We start from the raw sequence: 21,908 nt of genomic DNA on the forward strand, positions 1-21,908 counted from the left end.
AGTTTATACTACTAATTTTAATCTCTTTTCTTTTTTGTTGCACATCTGTAGTCTGAGCAAGCGCCTTAGCATTTTTAAAATTTAATATTGTCTTTTAGCTAAAATTCTTTGTTTGTATGTACCTTTCCTACTTACCCTGATATTGTCAATTTAGTTTTGGATATTTGAACACCAACTCCCTTGTGCTGGTTAATGACCACAATAAAGTCTCTTCTCTTCTCTTCTCTTCTCTTCTCTTCTCTTCTCTTCTCTTCTCTTCTCTTCTCTTCTCTTCTCTTCTCTTCCTTTTTCTTTCTTTCTTTCTTTCTTTCTTTCTTTCTTTCTTTCTTTCTTTCTTTCTTTCTTTCTTTCTTTCTTTCTTTTTCCTTCCTCTTTCTTTTTCAGATGAAAAATGGGTAGTGGGTAGGAAGGTGCCCAAAAAGCCCACTAACAAAATAATTAAAACCCATTGCCATGTGGACTGTGTGAACAAAATCTGGGATTTGAAGTTCAAAACATTGTCAGAAGACTCATTTGGAAAAGGGCTGTCCATGACGGGAAAAACAAACTGTCTTGCTCCTATTCCATTATGTAACAGATTTTTACTCAGTGAAATAACAGGTGAGGCAGAAGTGTTTTATCATTTTGGGCTCTATCAATGCACTTTGGATAATGAGTCAATAAGTGTGGGGTGGTGTATATATATCTGTTACTGCCTTTTGAAACTCCACTTGTGAGTCACCACCAATTGCAGACCATTATTTTCTTTAAAGCTGTAAGTAGGAGATACAACTTTCCTTGGAGGTTACTAGGCAGCTGAGTAGAGAAGGGAGAACCAATATTTACTGGTAAGTTTTATTTTTAAAAGGCTTTATTTTTAAACAACCATAGATTTGTACAACTGGAGTATTTTCATTTTTTTTTCTGAATCATTCATATTACTCAGCTTAGGGATAGCATGGGGTAATTTAAGAATAGAAGCTTGAACAAGCAAGAGTAGAACTATATTGCTTACAAATGAATACTACAGAGCTTCTTTTAATTATTGCTTGAAAAAATGCATGAACCTGCTTGCATAATTGCTTAAAACCTACCCTGATCATTTGTGCATAGAATCTTTAGATCTGTTGCTATCTGTCCTCAGTCTGCCAATCTCTCCAGCATGTGGAAATTGTTGATCTTGGTTCAGTGTACCACCCTGATGGGAACAGAATTGCCTCAGGGAACTCCATTAAGGCCTGAAGAAACATGGAAATCTTTGGATAACCCCAGGAACAGAGATCTGGTAAGGAAAACTTTGGAATGATCTGTTATACCAGTTTCCCTCAACTTAGTATTCTTCAGATATGTTGGGATTACAACTCCCAGAGTTCTAATTCTTAAAGAGACAATGATTTGGGGTGATTGAGAATTCCTGGAGATGGCACCTTAACACATCTGGAATGTGGTTGGTTGAACAAGATTGGTCTAAACTTGTGTTTGCTTGTGTGCATTAATCTAACTGTATAGTGTAAGCAGTTTTTAATTCATCTATGCTAGTGTAGTATCACAATTCAGATGTGCTAGAACAATATGACACTTTTCTTATTTTTCTTTGATTAATGTCTAACAACTGCTTGATGAAGAGTAGTGTGCTATGTGATTATAAAATGAGGGATTGGGCAACAAAATATGAGGCTATGAGGAGCACCTCAAAATTGAACTGAAATAATCTTACAACGTATTACTTTACTTATTAAATAACAAGCAGTTAGTAGCTATTCTAAGTAAGATGCTATTTTCATTGTGATTCTTTTATTCAATTACTGTATTAATTAGTGATAAGACCAAACATGTGGATGGAAATAACATTTATTTGGTTCACATAAATAGATCTTCAATCAGTGTCTGACTATCCAAAATTTGGAAGTGATACATGGGCACATTTATACACTGTATAAATCAGTGCTTCTTGCACAAACTGCATTGTGTGAAATAGTTGTGGGTCACCAAAAAACAAAATGGTGTGATTAAACTGTCTCAAAATAGGATGAGTGGAGATAATATTTGTTGGAGACTACTGCTTCGCCCTTCTAAAATCTTAATTTTCATACAGTTTTTCAGAACTCTTATGGCTTACTTTTCTGGGAGACAGTTTGCACTCGGGAAGTTCCCAGATACCTTCTCAGTGAACAATGATAAATCAAATCCAATTTCTTTCTACTTGGAACCAGCTGCTTCTGCATTTTCAGATTATGAAGAAAAGAAAAGCCCCTTTCCAAATTACCTCAGAAGCTGAAAAAGCTAGATCAAGGTAAATTGTTTTCAATAGAAGAAGAATATGTGTAGCTCAGGGTTGACCTGTGGAGTCCTTGGGGTTCTCTGAGCTTGGTTGTTTTCTTGCAAATGTTTCGTTACCTGACTGGGTAACATCTTCAGTGCTAAATTGTTTTCCTTATATATCAGCCCCACATTACAGTGTTAAATCTGGCTCAATTCCTGATCTGAATTTGGTTCATTTCCAGAGCTATGTGATAGGTTCATCTATCAGTGGAATTCATTTAGAATCCCTCTCCAAGGTTTTGTCTCTCAGAAAACATAAGTCAGTAGCATTTTACGAATATCTGTTTTTACACAAATGAGTTTTGCATTAATATCAAATTGTTCTAATATTAAACTATAACACCCACATTATTCTGAAAGGTGTTCTGTGTACTCACTAAATCATATTTGCTTAAAACCTGACAGTTTCTCTTTTACCCCAGTGATGTAATAGAGAACATGTGATTATAGAATGAGGGATTGGGCAACAAAATATGAGGCTCAAAGGATCAAATACTCTGAGGAGCACCTCAAAATTCATGTTCTGAATGCACCTGCAGTCAAACACAATAATGTCCTGGTACCCAGTGACCACTATAGGTGTAATTACATTGCACCATTTTCCATGTTTTCCAGGGCCCTGGGAAATTTTCAGGAATGTATGCAGCAACGTACAGGACTTAGATTCTACAATCTCTACTGGCCCCATTCATCCCCATCCTTTCCTCTATAGGTTTATTAAAGGGATGGCTAGAAAGTCTCTAACTGGAAATAAGTTCATTTCAAACCAGCCTGGGCTACACTGGGACTGGGTGGAGATTTACCATGAAATCGCATCCACCAATGGAGTTTAGGTCTACATTACTAATTATATTGTAGCACTGCCGTCTTGGATCCATAGAAAACTTTAATATACTTGGCACTGACGCCTATTTTTTCCCAGAAAATATGGAAATTAAATGACTTCTTTTTGATTGAAGTCCATAAGATTTCAGATCAACAGTAGGGTTATTGAAAGGAGACTCTAGGGTTAAAGGAGCAGATCCAGCAGAAGTACAATAAAGTAAAATTGAGAGTAACCTCTAGTATGAACATGGAATAGTTCATAAATTTTAAATATTAGAACTTTTGCTGTATTCATTAAATACACAGGTCCTAGAGGTTCAAGTGAAGAGAGGGAAAAGAAACATAAACTAACAGTCATGGTTTATGAGCTAACTCCTTTAATCTTCTTAAAACTCTTGTTTTTCATACTCCTCCTTTCTTCTCTCTTTTTTACAGGTGACTGCTTAAGGATGCAAGATTATTTGGAAGCATCTACAGAAAAGTGTTTCTAAATCATTCTTTACCAGTTTTCTTTCATGTCAGATGCTGCCTACAGATATCTGAGGCCTGCTCTGTGCTTACTAGTTGCATGTGCTTAAAGGAAAACAGAGAGAAATTCAAATTATACCCATTAATGCTCTGTGGAAAACAGTAAATACATATAACTATCTGTGTTTCTAAGACTTATAAAATTGTTAAATGAATTGATTTTGGATTTTTTTTTCAATCAGAAACATTTTTTGCGTAGTTATTTGCCTCCCTTACAATTCTGATTCCTTTCAAAAATAAGCGTGACTATTAGTCAAACATCATCTACAGCCAAATTTTGTAGTTAGTAATAATTCAAAATGATATAATGATGGAATCATATTAAAAACAGCTTGAGATGTTTCAGTGGTCACAAATACACAAAAACTTTGAATTAAATGTCAATTCTCCAATACAAAATGTGTATGTGCGTGTATATTATATGTTCAATCACTTTCAGGGTAAATTATATTTTTTAAAATGTCAATTCAAAATAAAAAACAAAACCAAACATTTTTAACATATGTACCTTTATGATCCATGGTAGCTACAAGCAAGTAGCAGGTACTCAAACTGAAAAATAAATTTGCTACCGAGTGGCAGAAGTGTTCCTCATCCAGTGGCCTTGCTCTGGAGGAAGGGTTTTTAGGTTATTCTTCTTGGTCTTGGCTCCATCCAGCCTTATTCTCACAAAAAATGGACAATGGGCTTTTTTAAAAAATACAGGCTTTAGTAAGCTTGACTCCCATGCATAAACAGGCTGGAAATAAAAGAAAAGAAACCCCCACCCCCATCATATAACCCCAGAGTTCACGGGTCCAGGACCTATCAGAAGAGGACCAGCAACTGAGTAGCCCAGCAGACAATGGCCATAGGTGGCAACCAATGACTGGAGGGGAGGGGCATTACCACCACAACACAGTAGAACAGCATCAGCACAAGTGGGAAAACACTACTTTTGATGTATAGCGGGGAAAAACTGATGGAGATGGCCTTTCCAGTGGGCTGGAGGGGCTACAAGATTGATGCAGTTTTCTTGGCAAGATTTTCAGAAGTGGTTTGCCATTGCCGCCTTCTTCCGAGAGAGAGTGACTGGCCCAAAGTCACCCAGCTGGCTTTGTGCCTAACTCACAGCCTCCAGTGCCTTTAACCAGTACACCAAACTGGGTCTCATATAATAGCACTCCTCTCCCCTTATTTAAACATCATCCAAGGGGGGGCTTCAAACTGTATAAAATCTGTTAGGCTATGACACCTGGTGTGTTGGATTTGAAACAGAGGCAACAGAGACAGGATAGTGAGCGGCAATAGGGACAGCAAGTTTCATTCTTGTATATTTTCTGTAAATTCAAGGATAAGCATTTAAACTCAGTAGTGCAGAAAGACCCATAGAAAATAAATCAAGTACAACTACAGAGCAAATCACTGGTACGTTTGTAGTAGTCAACACAGAAGCAAAGTGGGAATAGGCAGATCATCAAAACTCTCCTTGGAAATATATCTCCTTTTTCACCCCAGATGTATAATTAGACTTTGTCAGCCATTATCTTGGAGGGAAGTCAGGAGACCAAAAGAGACTCAGAGAAGAGGCAGAGCAGGGTTAGGTTTACGATCTGATGCTGCCTTTTTGGACTACACCTCCCAGAATTCCCTGTAGTCGACCGAGTTGACTGAGGCTGACGGGAGTAGAAGTAAAACCATCAAGTCGCCTATTTTCGACAGAGAAAACTGAATGGTGGATCCAAAGGTGGTACAAGTGGATGGTTACAATAGAGCTGTCTGATAATTCCCCTGAATAGTATGACATAATATAAAAATTTATCACAATATCTGATTGATGTTCTTTCCGCTTAAAGGCAGGAGACAAGTCCCTTCTTCAATATTAAGCGCTAGTACACAAGAAAGCGAAAGCTTTTCTCAGCGCTTCCTCCCGCAGCAATACCAGCCGCGAACGCATGCGCAATAGAGGTCTTCGGGGGGGGTCCCCTCTTTATTCCTAGTCGGACTCTTCTAAGCGAAGGAATTGTGGTCCGTTCCAAAATAGGTCCCCCGCCGTTCGCGGGAGCGGCTGTTGGTATTGGTTTAGGGTTATTTCCTCGGTAGAATATAAAATGTCAGGGTTCAGCCCGGAATTAATTGAGTATCTGGAAGGGAAAATCTCTTTCGAGGAGTTCGAGCGTCGCCGGGAAGAGCGTAAAAACTGCGAAAGAAAGGTGAGGCCTTGCCTCCCACTTATTTTCAATTTTTACTTTTCTATGTATTTTGTTCTCTTCTCTGGTTATGCTATCCATGAACTGTCTTATGGCTTGTTTTCCTCTCGTTTTCAGAAGTGTGTATTTATTCAGAGAGTAAAACGATATCTTGTTTGCTTTGTATATAGGGGATGTCGGCTCATAAAATTCTAAAAATAATTTTAATAGAACACGCAAGGTACGTGATGGGATACGGTTTATGCATCTATTTCATGGTTCCGTACGCCCTGATAAAACAAATACTGGACCTAGGGTCCATTTCCAGGTAGCAAAAATCCGACTGAACGATGTAGGATTTTCTGTATGTGCTACCGTTTAAGTGATCGTCCGGATTTTTGCAGCCCTTCCCAGTTTTCATGAGTTTGAAGACATATATATTTATTTTATTTATATATACAGTATATGTATGTGTATCTGTGTGTATTTATGTGTGTGTGATAGATATATAGATGTAGATATATATCACATTGTATATAGCCGCCCATCTCACACAAAGTGACTCTGGGTGGCATACAACAATTAAAATAAAATAAGTGAATAAAAACACGCATATAAAAAGTTATTATTAAAATAAAAAACATCATCACATCTTTTAAAAAGTTTAGGTTTTAAAATATACAAACCCCATGGAGAATATCAATCATAGTGGAGCCATCTAAGAATATCTTATCAGCATTCTGTGTATGTTGGGACATTAAATCAAGGTTTAGGCTGTGGTTGTTCTGATTTTTGGCACTTGGGTAAATTTATAAATATATTTGCTTAAGTAGAACTATTGTTTTTAAAAATAACTAGACAACCCGTGACCAGCTGGGTCATCATTTCATAGATATTTCCTTACCAGATTCTTCAGTGCAGAGGAATGGCAGAGCTTCTAATGTACTGCCTTACCTTGAAAAGTTCTTAAAAAAATTTTTAAGAAAATTCAGGAGATATTCAGAGAGATATTCAGAGATGTATCTGCCTTGAAAATAGCCCATGTCATTTATACTGAACTGTATAGCACAGTCAAACATCAGGAGTTAACCACAGGAAATGTTTTATGACATTTTGTATCATGCCATAAAATGTTTTATAAAATTTGCCAAATTTCAATTCCACATGAATCATGGATCCCAGGTTTTGGACACATTCTGTAAGTTAGCCTATTTGAGGTACCTTGGTTCAAAAATTATTGCCCTATGACACACTGTCTTGCCCAGTTAAAGGTTACAAACAGACACGAGAGTTTTAGTAATATATAGATATACTGTTTGGTATTTGTCTCAAAAGAAAAATAAGGGCCATGCTGGATCAGTCCCAAGGCCTATGTAATCAGTTGTCCTGGTCCCACAGAATCCAGTATATTACTATAAAACCATTAATCTTACCAAGTTAGAAAGAAAAAGAAATATATATTCAAATAATCATAAACCTGGATGTTTGAAAAGTTGATCTCATGGGAGATAAGGTAATCAGTGTCTATTAGTTATGGTGGCTGCAAACTGTCTCCAGTTCAGCAAATACTGATTGCTGAGGCAGTGCTATTGCCTACATATAGACTGTGATAGACATCTGACTAGCCACAATGAAAAACAAGATGTTGATGCAGAAGAGTTGCTTTGTTCTTAAAAATAAACCCTATTCTGTATTATTTGTAAGAATAATATTTTCAATATTGAAAAGAAGTCTACTTGTTGGTTCAAAAACTGCTTATTTGGGTACATTCACTTCTACATCTTTGTTTACTGTAATTATATCCCCCTTTTTTACTCTGTGTTTCTAGGAAGGATGCAAGGCTAAAACTGCAGCTCAGTGGAAAGTTGTTATACAGCTCTTCATGGATATATTTTGTTATATGTCAAGAAAAGGCTTGAGAAAACCAAATATTTTTCTTGGATATAGTTTACTATAGCTCCTGCTCATTATTGTGATAGAGCGGTTTACTCCCATATAAGCAGCTTGAACCTTAAACAAGTTGGTCATTTGTCCTGTTGTTATTTAATTATTATATCAGTACACTAGTTGCAGTGATTATCTTTCCCATCACCCCCAGAAATTAGCAGAGAAGCATATTTCAATTCTACTGTACGTGGATAGTACAGTTTTACTTTCCCAGATCCTGATTGGTCCAGAGCATTGGCCAATTACTGTGTCTCAGAAGCTTTGGAAATTAATGATAACAAGAGCAAAGTGGTGGTCTTTGCCAAACAGCTTAAAAGGCATATTTGGACTTTAAATTATTTAACCTGCTCAACTGGTGATTATTTAAACATCTAGGCATAGTCTTTCATCCCATGACTCATGAAGAATGCATATGGAATATGTAGCTCAGAGTGCCCAGAGAGCTGGTGCAGTACTGCAGCCCTTTTTCTTTACTAAAGGGGCATTATCTATCCCCACTGTAATTCAAATGTACTCAGCCAAAGTTAGAATATAGCTGTTATTCAGTGTCCTGTTAGGTTCATAATGTTCCTTCATACCTTTAGAAAGAGTTCAGACTAAATTTCTTAGGAATATATTGTAAGCTCCTTGCTGTATCTCAAATGTAGGATTGAGACCAATGCTTGATTACACATTTTTACACACTAGGCCAAAATATACTTTGTCCCTGTAAGTCTGACACCTTGGATTCTTATCAATAATTTTGTTTCATCCTGGTCTGAAGCAATAGACCAAAAATTGGACTCCTTTGATTTTCCTTAATTCAGCTTTGCACACTTTGGCACAAGTGTGCACTAGCAGCTCTTAGGCAGTGGATTAAGGATATTGATATCCAGTTAGACCTGGTATTTCTTCCCAAGGATATATTCCTGCCTAGCTCCTTAGATCTGCTAGATATCTAACCCAAATCACAATCCCTAAATATAGGAGGGCATTCTCCCTGGCTCAGTTCTATCTCCTTCCTACAGCCATCTTAAAAGGGAGATACAAGGGAATCCCATTTGGGCTAAGGCAAAGGGAGGGCAAAGGGGCTATTGAAACTGTAAAACACATTGTATTATATTACCAGTTTTGTGCTGACACATGTTCAGAGTCGATAACCCCACGTTTAACTAAATTTCCCTGTCATTCTGACCAATTCTATTTACAGTGTTTATGTTCAGATATACATGATTCTGTTACTGTAAGTATAGCTGAATTTTGTTAAATCATTTGCAAAATGTGCAGTCAGTTGAGGGATATGTCCAGTTAATGTTATGATTTACACTTAGCTGCATACATGTAGGCTGTTTTACATTACTGAGCTTTATTATATACTGGTCATTGACTGCAATAATGATTTTCTTAAAGTTGACCATTTAATTTTCATGAACTCTTCCAAGTAAATCATACAATGAAGCCTTAGGTTTAATTAATTACCCAGTAATAAATCGCTTTTCTTAAGTGGATAAGTATTTTTGGTGCTGCATATTCTATTCACAATAATATTGTAAAATCAATGTTATCATTTCCCTTTTAATCTTTACAGGGAGGAGAAAACGTATTCACTGAAGAACATGAAGAAGACCCTGATGCCCCCTCTACTTCTGGGCAAGGACTGTCTACTGAAATACAAGAACATATCGAAGCAGAAGGTATACGTTACGCTTATTGTTTCATTTACAAAAAGTTAAATATGCTGATCTCTGCTTTGCTACCACATTTATAAGGTGGTAAATGTGGGCTAATTGCCACCTTGCAGGGAAAATAAATCACATTTTTCCCAGGCTCAGGAATCTGTAAGTAATGCTAATTATTATTTGGTAGGCTGTAATTCAGACATATAGTATGTATATACTTTGCGTGCTGAAGACCCCAGGATCAGTCTACAGCATCTTCAAGCAGGATAGGAAATCCTTCAGGGTTTCTGCTGTAGAAATACAAAAAAATAAAGGAAGTAATGATCTAATATTAGAAGTCAATTTCCTATCATATTATTTTTCAAGCTTGTCACTTTATTAATAGAGGCAGAAGGCAACCTACTGCACTTCAGATATTTCAGATCAGCCTTAGCTACTGTGGCCAATGATAAGGGATGGTAGGAGGTATAATCTCAAGCATTTGGAGGGCACTGAATCAAAGTTGCCTCCTACCCACTTCAAATTCCTTGTTCGTGGGAAAACATCATTTTACTGTTTACATTTTATTACATTACTGCTTCATTCTTAGAGTTCTTAGATCTCTTGTTAAGTCATTGCCTTTTCTAATATTGAAACAATGTTCTTGGAATATTCAGTAATTTCCATTAAAACATTAGAGAAGAGGGGAATGGGATTGATTTGGAAGACTTGTTTTTTTCCACTGCCAGGTTGTCCTTAACTCTAAGCAAAGAAGTCTTGGCTAGTCATTCTGTAGCTGAAGATGATCCATAGGGAAGGAGGTTTTTGGAGTTTGTTTATTTATTTATTTATTACTCCGGGTGGCATACAAAACTAGAAAACCCCCCCATAAAAACAGCTAAAAACAAAATCAGACAGACAGCTCATACTAAAATAATCCGATAAACAACAAAAAACACAGGCCTTAAAGAAGTCATAAACATCCCAGGTCTGGGACCATTATATCAGAAGAGATCCTTTTGTGTAGAATTATAGAAACTTTTACTAATAGATAACAACTGTAAGTCAAATGCAAGGAGTTTTTGAATTCTGGGATTTCATTATTATTTGTAAACGTTCAAAAACATTTTAACATTTCTTTTTTTTATTATTTTCATTAATTCATCATGTAATAATTGTTACTACTTGACTTTATTGTACTTCTGGACAACCAACTAATACCAGTTCTCTGGGCAATGTACAACTCAGTTAAAACATATGACAAAAGGATTATATTAAGCCAACATAAAAAGAAAGCGAAACAATAGTTGACTTCAGTTTTGCCACCATAGTTCTGGGGTGAGGATCAGTGAAGGTGGAATATTGCAGATTCTTGCTAATTCCTATGTTTTCTCCCCAAAATCTTGTCTCTTTACTTTTAGAGACTTGAATTACTTCTGTTGATTCTGTGAGTGTTTGATTAAAATTATGTCTTAATGCAGGTAGTCCTTGTTTAGCAACCGCAATTGGGATCGGCAACTCGGTCATTAAGTGAAGTGGTTGCTAAATGAAAATCACATGACCTCAACTGTGCTTATGGTTTTCCTTCAGTTTTGCTTTGCTTTTTGCTACTTCCTTCAGATGAACTGGGTTTTTTTCTCTTTCTGTTTGAGGACAACTTGGTATGGGGTAAATAAGCAAGTGAAAATAAGTGCAGAGAGATTCTGTGAAGGTCATAAATGTGAGGACTGGCCACTAAGTTGTTTTTTTAGCATTGTCATAGTTTCGGTCGGTCACTAAACAAGCCAGTCGCTAAGCGAGGACTACCTCTATTAACAAATGAGGATTTGTGTTAAATAGAAAAGGATTGGATTCAACCTATGTGTTTAGCTATTTCTTTACTTTTATACCACCATACTTTAATGTTATAAGGATGTATTATTAAGCAATTAAAAACAATACTGTAAATTAAATTAATATAGTTGCTTTTTTTACTTTAAACGTTTTTATGATTTCAGAATCCTTGCTGACCCACCTTTTTTTTTACATGATTAATTAGACAGCATTATTAATCTTCCTTTCTCTGAGCAGAAGAGATATCAGATGGTGTCAGTAAATCTGTCCATCGAGTTTTTGCTTCCATGATGGGAGAGAATGAGGAGGAAGAAGAAGAAGAAGAGGAAGAAGATGAGGAGATCTCTGAGCAACCTACAGCTGGGGATGTTTTTGCACTGGAGATGGTGCTTAATAGAGAGACCAAGAAAATGATGAAGGCAAGCAATATAAGAGTCATTAAAGCAGCCACATCTTTTTTTCAGGCTGATGTGGAAGCCTCAAAAAAAGACCTAGTTACCCTAAGGAAGGGCTGAGTTCCCATTCCTATACGTTCTGAAGCATCTTTTCTGAACCATTTTTGAAGCATGCATACCCTTACTGCTTCATTGGAAATATGTATGATTGAGTTCAATTAAGTGGGCTCTGTGTGGGTGTGTGTATGATTTAAACTATATATTGAGTAACGCATATGGCCATTGCACAGTCAAAAATGCTATTATTAAATCAACAGTTCAATAAACCCCCTCAATTCAAACATATTTCTTACTAGAAAAAAATACTTTTTGTAAGTAGTAATAAAAACTGAGCTTATTGAAATATATTGACGCCAATCTGTTTTGTAGGAAAAACGCCCACGCAGTAAATTACCTCGTGCCTTGAGAGGCCTCATGGGTGAAGCTAACATTAGATTTGCTCGAGGTGAACGTGAAGAAGCCATTCTAATGTGCATGGAGATCATAAGACAAGGTATCTTTAGATGCTTCTGTGGGTGAGATTTTGTACTGAGAATAAATAGAAGGGACACATAAAGCTAATACAAGACAATTCAGTGTGTCATTACAGAGCTGACCTTGTATCTTCTCTTGTGTCAACTTACCCAGTTCCACTGATTGGAATCCAAGAACCATTTTTATGGTGTTAGTAGGTCTGTTAGATTCTTATTTATAACTACACTTTCTCCTATTTTCTTGGCAACTTCTTCTCAAAATTTACCAGTGATCCCTCTAGAAAATATATGGATCAAAAGTCATTTTGCTCTAGCACTGATTTTTTTTCTTACATTAGTGTTGTATAATAGCATAGGTGCACAAGCCTAATCCATACATGGCTCCTGAAAACTTTGTGGTGCTCCCAGTCTGCTTTTGCCAAGTTTTGAAAAGTTTACTTCTAACATTTCCTTTCAGATGGAATTAGGAGAATGGAATAGGAGAAATCAACACAATAAGGAAATACATGGAAATATGGTTTAAAGAATGTCGTTTTTAAAATTGGTGCATGGTCACTTCTTGCTTTGGCTATGCTTGCTTCCCCTCTTGTCCCATTCACATGCAAACCTTGATATGTCCCACAAAATTCACATGCATTTACTTTAAAATGTTTTGAATATTTGTTACAAATGGAACTACAATCTATGGAACTCCAGAAGACCTAGAATCTCTTAATTTTGCCAGGTTGTAAGTTAGAAAAAGAAGTCGGAGACAGAAGAAACCATCAACCTGATAATAAAAGAGTTAAGTCCTTTGAGGCCTTATCAAAAGCAGATCCACTGATCTTTAGATAAAAAGTCAGATATAGGTGACTGAATCCTTTCTTTCCTCTTTAGTGAAAATGACAGTGTTCCCTGCAAGAGAAGTACATCATGCTGTATTACACTGTTTGTCCTCTAAATACAGGAACTATAGTGCTAGATAAAAGTTTTCCCATTACAGTTCTTAAAAAAAAACAAACTGAAGGATTCTTAAATGTTTCCCTTTTTTTCAATGTTTCCAGTTTTTTGGGGGAGGGGGGGAATAGGCTGAGAGAAAAAAATGGGAAAAAGTCACATTTTTTTCCTAAGCCTTCACATCCCTAGACTTGTCTGTTTTTGTATTATCATTATGTGTCAGTTGGTAAGCATATTTATAAACTACTTCTTTTTCTTTTAAAAAAATGCCCTACTTGAATTGTATGCTTTTTTAAAAATTAAAAACTACCTAAAACAATATCATCGATAGCAGCCAAATAATTTAAACTTTGACAAAGAGCAGGGGGGAAAGCAAATTCAAATGCTGCTGTTTTCATCTTGTGGAAGAAAGGTTGGGAAAGATCCCAATCTCCGTAACTCTCTGTCCTCTCTCAAGACCGCAGCGTCCAAAGCAAGGTCTCAGATTAAGATCTTAGCAGTTGGGTAGGTTCATACAGGAAATCCTTCTTACGCTCCCTGGGTTCCAAGCTGCTACAGCTTCATCGGTCAAAAGCACCATTTTGCATTATATTCAGAAATGAGCTGCTAATCAGTCTTTAAACCTTTTCAAACAACTATTATTCCTAGGTGCAGCACATGCAAATTTAGGCTTTTTTATTGAAATGATTGACAATAGTAACCCATTTTTCTTTTGACTCGAGCAGCTCCGCTTGCGTATGAGCCATTCTCCACCCTTGCTATGATTTATGAAGACCAAGGAGATATGGAAAAATCTTTGCAGTTTGAACTGATTGCTGCTCACTTAAACCCCAGTGACACGGAGGAGTGGGTCAGGCTAGCTGAAATGTCACTTGAGCAGGACAATATTAAACAGGCTGTCTTTTGCTATACGAAAGGTAAGTGAAGTAATGTCATAGCAGATAGTTTAGTGGTATTTGCTTTACTGTTCATTTTACAGCAAGTGTCACAATATAGTTTTCCTTACCTATTATGATTTTGTGTCACTGAACCTAATTTCATTCATCTGGTTTTGATGATCATCTCATAAATTAATTTGTTGAGATATTTGGGCATTTTAGTGTATTTACAGTCCCTTTGCCTTTTGTTATGCCATACTAAATCAGGGTGGGAAACTGATTATGCATGAAGTGATAGATATGGTAGGTAGGTATAATGTATACAGTTTTTAACAGCCATATGATAGCCTGCTGGTGTTCTAGTAGAAAGTTTTCCATTTACTCTAAATGAAATTGGGTGGGAGAATAATAAGTTATAATGTCACAAAGATGTGGCAGATAATATGAAATGGAATATAAGAATTGCCTTGTAGAATTATACCGGTTTATTGTGCCTGTCCAGCATTCTGTTTCCAGCATAGCTCAAGCAAAGTATATTTGTAAATCGACTAAATTTTTAACCCTAGTTTTTGTTATTTCACAGATATACTGCTTTTGAAAAAAAGGTGCTCAATATGCTGTGATAGCAGTCTGTATTGAAAATTTTTGATTTAGTCCCTAGATGTCTTTTAACAGGATGAGATGTTTTATTATTGTTATTCCATTATCACAATTAGAAAATAGTCAAATGTTTATAATTTATTTACGGTATTCTGTTGAATATATTTACATACTACTTCCCATAATTACAAATCTCAAAGTGATTTATCATGCCACTTCCATTTTTATAGCTCTGAAATATGATGCTACTAACGTGCGTTACTTGTGGGAGAGATCAAATCTCTACAAACAGTTAGGGGAGCACAAGCTGGCAATGGATGGCTACAGACGCATTTTAAATCTTCTGACTCCTTTTGATGGTGATCGCTTTATGCATTTGGCAAGAGATATGGCCAAGTAAGTACTTAGAGTAGAACATTTAGTCATGCTGAACTGAAATGAAACATCAGCTTCTAAATGAGTAGTTTTTCCTAACCTGTTGCTATAGTTAATAATTGCAGGATACAGAAATGACATGTTATCATTGGTTGGATGCTTTGGAATACAGGTAGTCCTCATTTAACAACGGCAAATGAGACTAGAATTTCCATCACTAAGTACATGGTTGTAAAGTGTGATGTCACATAACTGTGTCACTTAGCAACGGAAATTCTGACATTCCCATTTGCCATCATTAAGCAAATCACTATGGGTTGTTAAGCGAGGACATCATGTGGTTGCCATTTGTGACCTTCTGCCGGCTTCCCCATTGACTTTGCTTGTCAGAAGCTGGTAAAGAAGGTTGCAAATGGCAATCACATGACCATGGGACACTGTGACGTAATCATGGGGTGGGTGCCGAGCACATGGATTGCGATCACATGACCAACGTGACACTGCAACAGCCATAAGCACAAGGACCCATTGTAACTACCACTCATTCAGCACTATCGTTAAGTTTGAATGGTCGCTGAACAAGTGGTCGTTAAATGAGGACCACCGGTAAAATAAACACCAGCAGCTGTACCTGTGTGATAAGATGAAGTTTCCTACTTTGGTATTAAAGTGGAATTAGACTGTCATGAACAGAAATTTTATCTATTTATTTATTTGTTTATTTATTAAATTTATATGCTGCCCATCTCCCCCGGAGGGTGACTGGGTGGCTTACAATTAAAATCTGAAACAATAAAAATATAAAAATCCACATTAAAATAACTAGTAAAATTTAAATAACAGAAATATTAGTGTTTGAAATGCCCAGAAGGATCAGATGGAGGTGAACAATGGGAGAGGAATGAAAACAAGATGAAAAGATATTAACAGGCAGAACAGAATGACTTACTATAGTGCAGTGTTATCTGGGAGTTGTTCTTGAGCAGCATCTGGAAAAACCCCTTCCCACTGCAGTATACTATATTTATACTGTATGTGGCTTTCTTTGCTTTTTGGAACCCAAAGCATTAGAGTCCATGATTTACAGTCCTGTTGCTGATCACTTGATAGATTCAGAGAAGGAGTTGAATCAAGTACTCCCAAATTACATTCTGGTCCTAAGACCCAGGAAGTGTGTGTGTGTGTGTGTGTGTGTGTGTGTGTGTGTCTTTTAGGAATGGATGTTCAGGGGAGGTTTAAGGAAGAGAGTTTAACATAACAGACAAATATAAGAAAAGGCAAAATAATATATTGCTGAAGTCATGACATCTGATAGACCTTTGAAGGAAATGGTTGACTCCAAAAAACATTAACTTAAAGCAATGACTAGTTCCAACCAATCAGGTTAGCCATAAAAAGAGAAATATCAAAGTAATTAATAATCAGGACATACCAACATGTCTTTTTAAAAGCTGTATTATTTCAATAAAAAGATTAAAAAATACAGCAATAAGTTTCAATAGTTTCAATACAGTATTTTCAATACAGTTGATACTGTACAGTTGATATAGCTGACCATTGTATGTACAGGCGAAGACATGCTCTGGGCTTCCCTTCCAGACCAATTCAACCTGGTCAGGTAGAACAGGAAAAATGTGAGTTTGTGGCTTAGTTTAACACCTGATTTTAGGTGCTACAATTTAACACCTGATTTTCATGAATTGGACCTAACAGGTTAGATAACACCTTATCACAAATTATGGTTTAGAGAGGTATGAATTCATCTAGCTTTGCCCTAGGCTTGCATATTACCACTACTCTTCTTCTCTGGTATTGGCCATAGGAAAGAATGCTAAAGTTTTTGCTTTCACTTTTGATGAATATATGTTGCCAAGGTTTACAAATCTGTGGGTTTAGAGCAATTCTAATGATGATGACTTACAGTTCTGGGTTTGAGCAACATAATAGGGTGTCATCAATCAGAACTTTTCCTGTGATCAGTCACAGCTTCTCTGTGTTGTTGTTGTTGTTCAGTCGTTAAGTCGTGTCTGACTCTTTGTGACCCCATGAACCATATTGCGCCAGGCCTTCCTGTCCTTCACTGCCTCCCTCAGTTTGCTCAGTTTCATGCTCATTGCTTCAGTGATGCTATCTAACCATCTCATCCTCTGCCGTCCTCTTCTCCTTTTGCCTTCAATCTTTCCCAGCATCAGGGTCTTTTCCAAAGAGTCCTCTCTTCGCATTAGGTGACCAAAGTATCTGAGCTTGAGCTTCATTATCAATCCTCCCAATGAGCAATCAGTGTTGATTTCCTTTAAGATTGACTGGTTTGACCTCCTAGCAGTCCAGGGGACTCTTAAGAGTCTTCTCCAGCACCACAGTTCAAAGCTTCTCTGTAGGGGTTGTGTATTGGTGAGATTACCTTAATATCTTTCTTGCTGAGCCATAATTTTGTATGAAATCTGAATCTGTAAACTATGAGTTGCAGAACCATGGCTTGCTTTCAAGTTTACACAACAAAAGTAACATGATTTTGATATTCCCAATAATAAATAATGTTTTTCACTGAGGGATCCTTCTTGCCCAGAAAATATTGTAATAGTTTGTGCACTTTTTAACACAGAAGATGTATTACTATTTACATTTACTACTGTCCCATTACTAATGTATTCCACAGGAGTTATTATGAAGCAAATGATATCACTGCTGCTATTGAGATAATGGAAGAAGCTTTTTCTAAACATCAAAGCCTTGTATCCATGGAAGACGTTAATATAGCTGCTGAGCTGTATATTTCCAACAAACAGTATGATAAAGCATTAGCAGTAAGCATATTAAATTAATGTTAATTGCTGTCTGTTTACAGTAGAATGAGTATATATACAGTATATATATGTGTATGTATGTGTGTGTGTGTATATGTGTGTGTGTGTGTGTATAGAGGGGAGCACTTTCTAATCTTATCTGTTATTCAAGGAATGGAGATCAAGGTGCATTGCCCTTCTGCTAGATGTGAGTAGCCTCTTACTATGAAGATTTGCCACTTACAGATTCCAAAGGAATTGTTGTTGAAAAAAGCTTATTTCTCCCCTGGTTGCACAACAGAATATCAGCTGCTCCCAGCTGTGGCTTTTGGACGAGAGAGTAAAAAGGCTGTCCATTCTGGCTTCATTTATCAGCATATAGTCCAAGGTCACTCTTGTTATTCAAGCATGAACACTAGCAGTGGAAGAATATCTTGGCCTAAACTGCATAGCATATTACTTTTAGGCTCTTTGGTTAGGGAGGAAGTGGTGGGATTTCATATTTTTTATCTCTTCCTTAATTTTTTCCTGTTAGGCAGCACTTTCAGAGTGACCTTCCATATGCTTTCTGAATCATTTCATCCCTGTAGTGACTCTGTGCCATTTTCTGTCTTGAATCATCAAATTACCTTAGTTCTCAGGGTATTTTCCCCCTTAAATTATCTTTTTTTCAGGTTCATTTTATTTCTTGACATCAGACAAAATAATTTTTCCTACTTTTAGGTTATTACAGATTGTTCAGGAATTGTACTTGAAAAACAAGAGGCAGAAAAAGATTCTTCGGCAGAGAAAAAAGGTATTAGAGTGATTGGGGACCATTGTATTAAGCTTTATCTGGAACAAATAATCTTCTGAAATAGTCAAGTTTTCTGGTGTTATTTCAGATGTGTCATTATGTCCTTCTTGGCATTATAGTTGTTAATATTAAATACACATAGTATTTATGTCCATTCATAGACCATTGATGAGTAAATTTATACTAAGTAATTTTATATTTATTGAATGATTTTCATAACTTCGGTATATGCTTTATTTTTTCTGTTCTTCCCCCTTGCCCCATGGAAGAGGCAGTGGAAAGTCAGGAAGATCCAGGAACAGCAACTGATCAGCAAGAAATTGTGCCTGGAGCCAATTCTGCATGTGGGTATACAATTCTGCATCTTAAAAATTGCTGAGATGTGCAGTTTGCATTTCTCAGAATATAAATACCTGGAAATAGTGGCACTGTATAAATAAATGCCGCTAGTTCTTATTGTTGCTGTAAACAGATTGTTTTATTGTCATTTTCCAGTCTTCTTTCTCTCTATAAATTCATTTCTATAATATGTTTATTATGGTTAGATGGCCACATGCAGTCATGCCAGCTGTTTCCTTCTGCTGTGCCCCATGCAAGTCAGAAACAACTGCACTGAATTGTTTAAAAGTTGTTGGGCTATAACCCTCCGGACACTGTTATCCAGAGAAGGAACCCCAAAACAAGCAATGATATATTTTACAGGATTTTTTTTGCAGATTAACATAATCAGAGGAGATAGGCAAATGATACAGTAAGACTTAGGAACAGCTGCTTTCAAGGTTCAGGAGAGGAGCTGACAAATATTATATGTGGGTGTGTCTGATCCTGTTAACTACATGCTGAGCATATTTTGTGAATGTGGTTTGTTTTCCTTTCCTCTTTGTATCACCTTATATTGGGGAAATGAGTAAACAAATAAAAATTGGATAAATGGTACGTAAAAGAAAAATGAATAAAATAAAGAGAATTAACTCTTATGCATACCTGTTTGTGGATATCCATTGATCTTGCATTGGATTGCATTCTTTCACATTTATTTTCAGACAAGCATATCTGCTTTATGAAAAACAAGATTTTTGTGGGCAGAAATGAAGTCTTTTAAACTTTCTGTCTTTCAAATTTGGATTACAGGTAGTCCTCATTTAGTGATTGCCTTGTTTAGGGACTGGTGATGAAAAAATAACATTGTGACCAGTCCTCATATTTATAACCTTCACAGGTCTATAAAGCAAAGGAAAGCAGAAGTAAGATCATAAGCACAGTTGTGGTTTCACTTTGCGACCTTCGCTTGACCGAGTTGCTGATCCCAATTGTGGTTGCTAACCAAGGACTACCTGTATTTATTTGGAGCAAGTAGTTAAAAAAAAACATTCATGCTATACATGATATATTGTAAAATATTTAGAAAATGTAATAACACTCTGAATCTTCTAGCTTCAGAAAAAGTTACATGCTCTATACCAGATGGTGTTCCCATCGATATCACTGTGAAACTCATGGTGTGTTTGATTCACCTGAATATCTTGGAGCCTCTCAATGTAAGTCGAGAACCAAATTTTAAAAAAATGAATAATTTAATATGCAATCCCATTGTATTCCATTGAGGTTACAGTAAAAGGTGAGTGAAAGTGAGACCATGTACTAGTTCTAGGAAATTTGCTTTTTTTTCCATTTAGAAAGTGCTATGCCTGAGAAATTTCAAAACTTACTTTTGAGATCCCCTTAGTTTACTATGTTTCTTTGGGGAGTTGCTCTTGAAAAAGCAGAAATTTAAGTAAATCCTGAGCTAAGTTTTTTTTTATAGTTCTAGCAGTAAACTAATTTTACATAGAAAAAAGGCAGGCAATTCCAGGGACCTCTTGCAGTGACGAGTGGGAATTCAAGGGCCAAATGTCACTAACTGTAGGATACCCTTGTAGGGACTTTGTTGGAGTGTACATGTTCTCATTTATGTTCAGATTTAGAACTGGTGTGGAAAAGACCAGGCTGTCCAAAATGATGTAGTTGGCAAGGAAGAATGGAATCCATAGGGAGAGCTGGATCCACTGGGATGGCTTTTCTTGACCCTTTTCTTTCTCTGTCAGTAATGGAGAATTTGATACTTGGAGCAGCTTAGAAACAAATCATATGGAGAGCCGGCAAAAGTTGTCTGAGGCTAGTAGTTTATTGGTTGCACATACTGTGTACGTTTGAGAAGAGTAAAAATCTGAGGTATTTCACTTTTGGTACTATGCTTGTATTCCATCTGGCTATGCAAATCTAAAATGTTGAAGTAGGTTCAGTTCTAATTTTCAATATCTCTAAACTTCCTACTATCTCTATTGGTTTGCTTTGTATTTAAAATTGTTTACAATAAAAAAAAACATTAATAGTGACAATTTTAATTGGCATGGGCTTGGGAGGGGATCAAATTGTGAAATTAGAGAGTAGGGTTAATATTCTCAAAACCAGAATCCTCCTTATTGGATCTCGCAGGTGAAAAATAAGTTTATGCATCTGTTCAAATCCAACATAATGTAATTCCATAGGAAACCATTTTTAAAAAATTTATTTATTAAACCAATTTATATAGTCACCCATCTCATCTCAGGTGACTCTTTTTTACGTTCTTGTCACAGTATTGTTATTTATAAGAATAACTACATGCAGCACAGCAGAGGACAAATACCTGGAAACCGATTCTCAAAATTTGACTAGTAAAAAATGAATCAGAATTTCCATTTCTGTTCCTTTTCAGATTGTCTTGATCAAGGTATTTGTGCCTCAGAAGCACAGTAGGAATAATTCCTATGTTGTGCAATTTTTACCTTAAAGTTAGGATACTTTTGTGATAATATTTGGCAATGAAATTGTTAGGACAAACCTATTGCCTTCCAAGCTTAATGCCCTCCAAGCCTTCTTGTGTTTATAATACATATTCTTTAAGTATTCTCTAGTGTTTCAAGGAGATGTATTGATTTAACTCTAATGCTTAGTGTTCCCATCTTAAGAAGTAATGGAAATTTAATATTCAGTATAAGTTGTATGTGTTGAGGAGCTGTTTCTTTAGTTGTGTTCTTAATTTTGCTCTTTTTTCGCAAGTCCCTTTTGACCATCTTAGTGGAGCAGAATCCTGAGGATACGGGAGATTTGTATCTTGATGTTGCAGAAGCATTTCTTGATGTTGGAGAATACAATTCAGCCCTCCCACTCCTGAGTTCCTTGGTGTGCACTGAAAGATACAATTTAGCTGTTGTTTGGCTCCGACATGCAGGTAATTGTTCTCTCCTAATTTGTGATAGGTTCTTTTCTGGCTCAGTAACATGTGTTGCATTTCATGACTTAACGCTGCAGTTGGGTGTGCACTTTGCTGGGAACATATCCCAAGGTGCCA

The 21,908-nt window shown here is 36.5% G+C and overlaps 3 protein-coding genes across 6 annotated transcripts in view; all 3 read left to right on the plus strand.

The window, feature by feature from the left end:
• PGAP1 (post-GPI attachment to proteins inositol deacylase 1) overlaps nucleotides 1-1,192 on the plus strand; it is a 67,393-nt gene extending 66,201 nt beyond the window's left edge. The window contains exon 28 of the mRNA XM_088135686.1: nucleotides 385-1,192. Within this exon, the coding sequence (XP_087991812.1) occupies nucleotides 385-388 (4 nt within the window). The 3' untranslated portion in view covers nucleotides 389-1,192. The remainder of the gene's footprint in view (nucleotides 1-384) is intronic.
• CUNH2orf66 (chromosome unknown C2orf66 homolog) lies at nucleotides 462-4,138 on the plus strand. Of its 2 annotated transcripts, XM_088135688.1 has the most exons (5): nucleotides 462-600; nucleotides 753-827; nucleotides 1,124-1,264; nucleotides 2,075-2,272; nucleotides 3,562-4,138. In XM_088135688.1, exons 3-4 carry the CDS (start codon nucleotides 1,142-1,144, stop codon nucleotides 2,255-2,257), a joined length of 306 nt encoding a protein of 101 aa, XP_087991814.1. In that variant the 5' UTR covers nucleotides 462-600; nucleotides 753-827; nucleotides 1,124-1,141; the 3' UTR covers nucleotides 2,258-2,272; nucleotides 3,562-4,138. The 2 variants fall into 2 exon arrangements, with proteins under 2 accessions (XP_087991814.1, XP_025020717.1); XM_025164949.2 differs by lacking the exon at nucleotides 753-827 and having other exon boundaries at nucleotides 3,562-4,137.
• A 1,506-nt stretch (nucleotides 4,139-5,644) lies between these two features.
• GTF3C3 (general transcription factor IIIC subunit 3) overlaps nucleotides 5,645-21,908 on the plus strand; it is a 45,093-nt gene continuing 28,829 nt past the window's right edge. For all 3 annotated transcript variants that reach the window (XR_015795186.1, XR_015795187.1, XM_025164944.2), the window contains exons 1-11: nucleotides 5,645-5,846; nucleotides 9,337-9,442; nucleotides 11,477-11,658; nucleotides 12,064-12,187; nucleotides 13,829-14,020; nucleotides 14,812-14,977; nucleotides 17,613-17,760; nucleotides 18,463-18,535; nucleotides 18,805-18,879; nucleotides 19,970-20,073; nucleotides 21,617-21,788. Coding sequence is in view for 1 of the 3 variants with exons in the window: in XM_025164944.2 (XP_025020712.1) it covers nucleotides 5,745-5,846; nucleotides 9,337-9,442; nucleotides 11,477-11,658; nucleotides 12,064-12,187; nucleotides 13,829-14,020; nucleotides 14,812-14,977; nucleotides 17,613-17,760; nucleotides 18,463-18,535; nucleotides 18,805-18,879; nucleotides 19,970-20,073; nucleotides 21,617-21,788 (1,444 nt within the window). In the remaining 2 variants the exon portion in view is untranslated. The remainder of the gene's footprint in view (nucleotides 5,847-9,336; nucleotides 9,443-11,476; nucleotides 11,659-12,063; nucleotides 12,188-13,828; nucleotides 14,021-14,811; nucleotides 14,978-17,612; nucleotides 17,761-18,462; nucleotides 18,536-18,804; nucleotides 18,880-19,969; nucleotides 20,074-21,616; nucleotides 21,789-21,908) is intronic.

Source organism: Python bivittatus, unplaced genomic scaffold, assembly GCF_059951505.1.
Source record: "Python bivittatus isolate LINGU-HERP-01145 unplaced genomic scaffold, Pbiv_v1 ctg000200_np1212, whole genome shotgun sequence".
Taxonomy (NCBI): domain Eukaryota; kingdom Metazoa; phylum Chordata; class Lepidosauria; order Squamata; family Pythonidae; genus Python; species Python bivittatus.

Bases quoted from the DNA above. Each gene is read 5' to 3' on its own strand.
- CUNH2orf66 (XM_088135688.1), top strand. From the start codon at position 1,142: ATGTGGAAATTGTTGATCTTGGTTCAGTGTACCACCCTGATGGGAACA. The intron at 1,265-2,074 runs GTAAGGAAAACT...ATTTTCATACAG, and splicing joins ACCCCAGGAACAGAGATCTG to TTTTTCAGAACTCTTATGGC.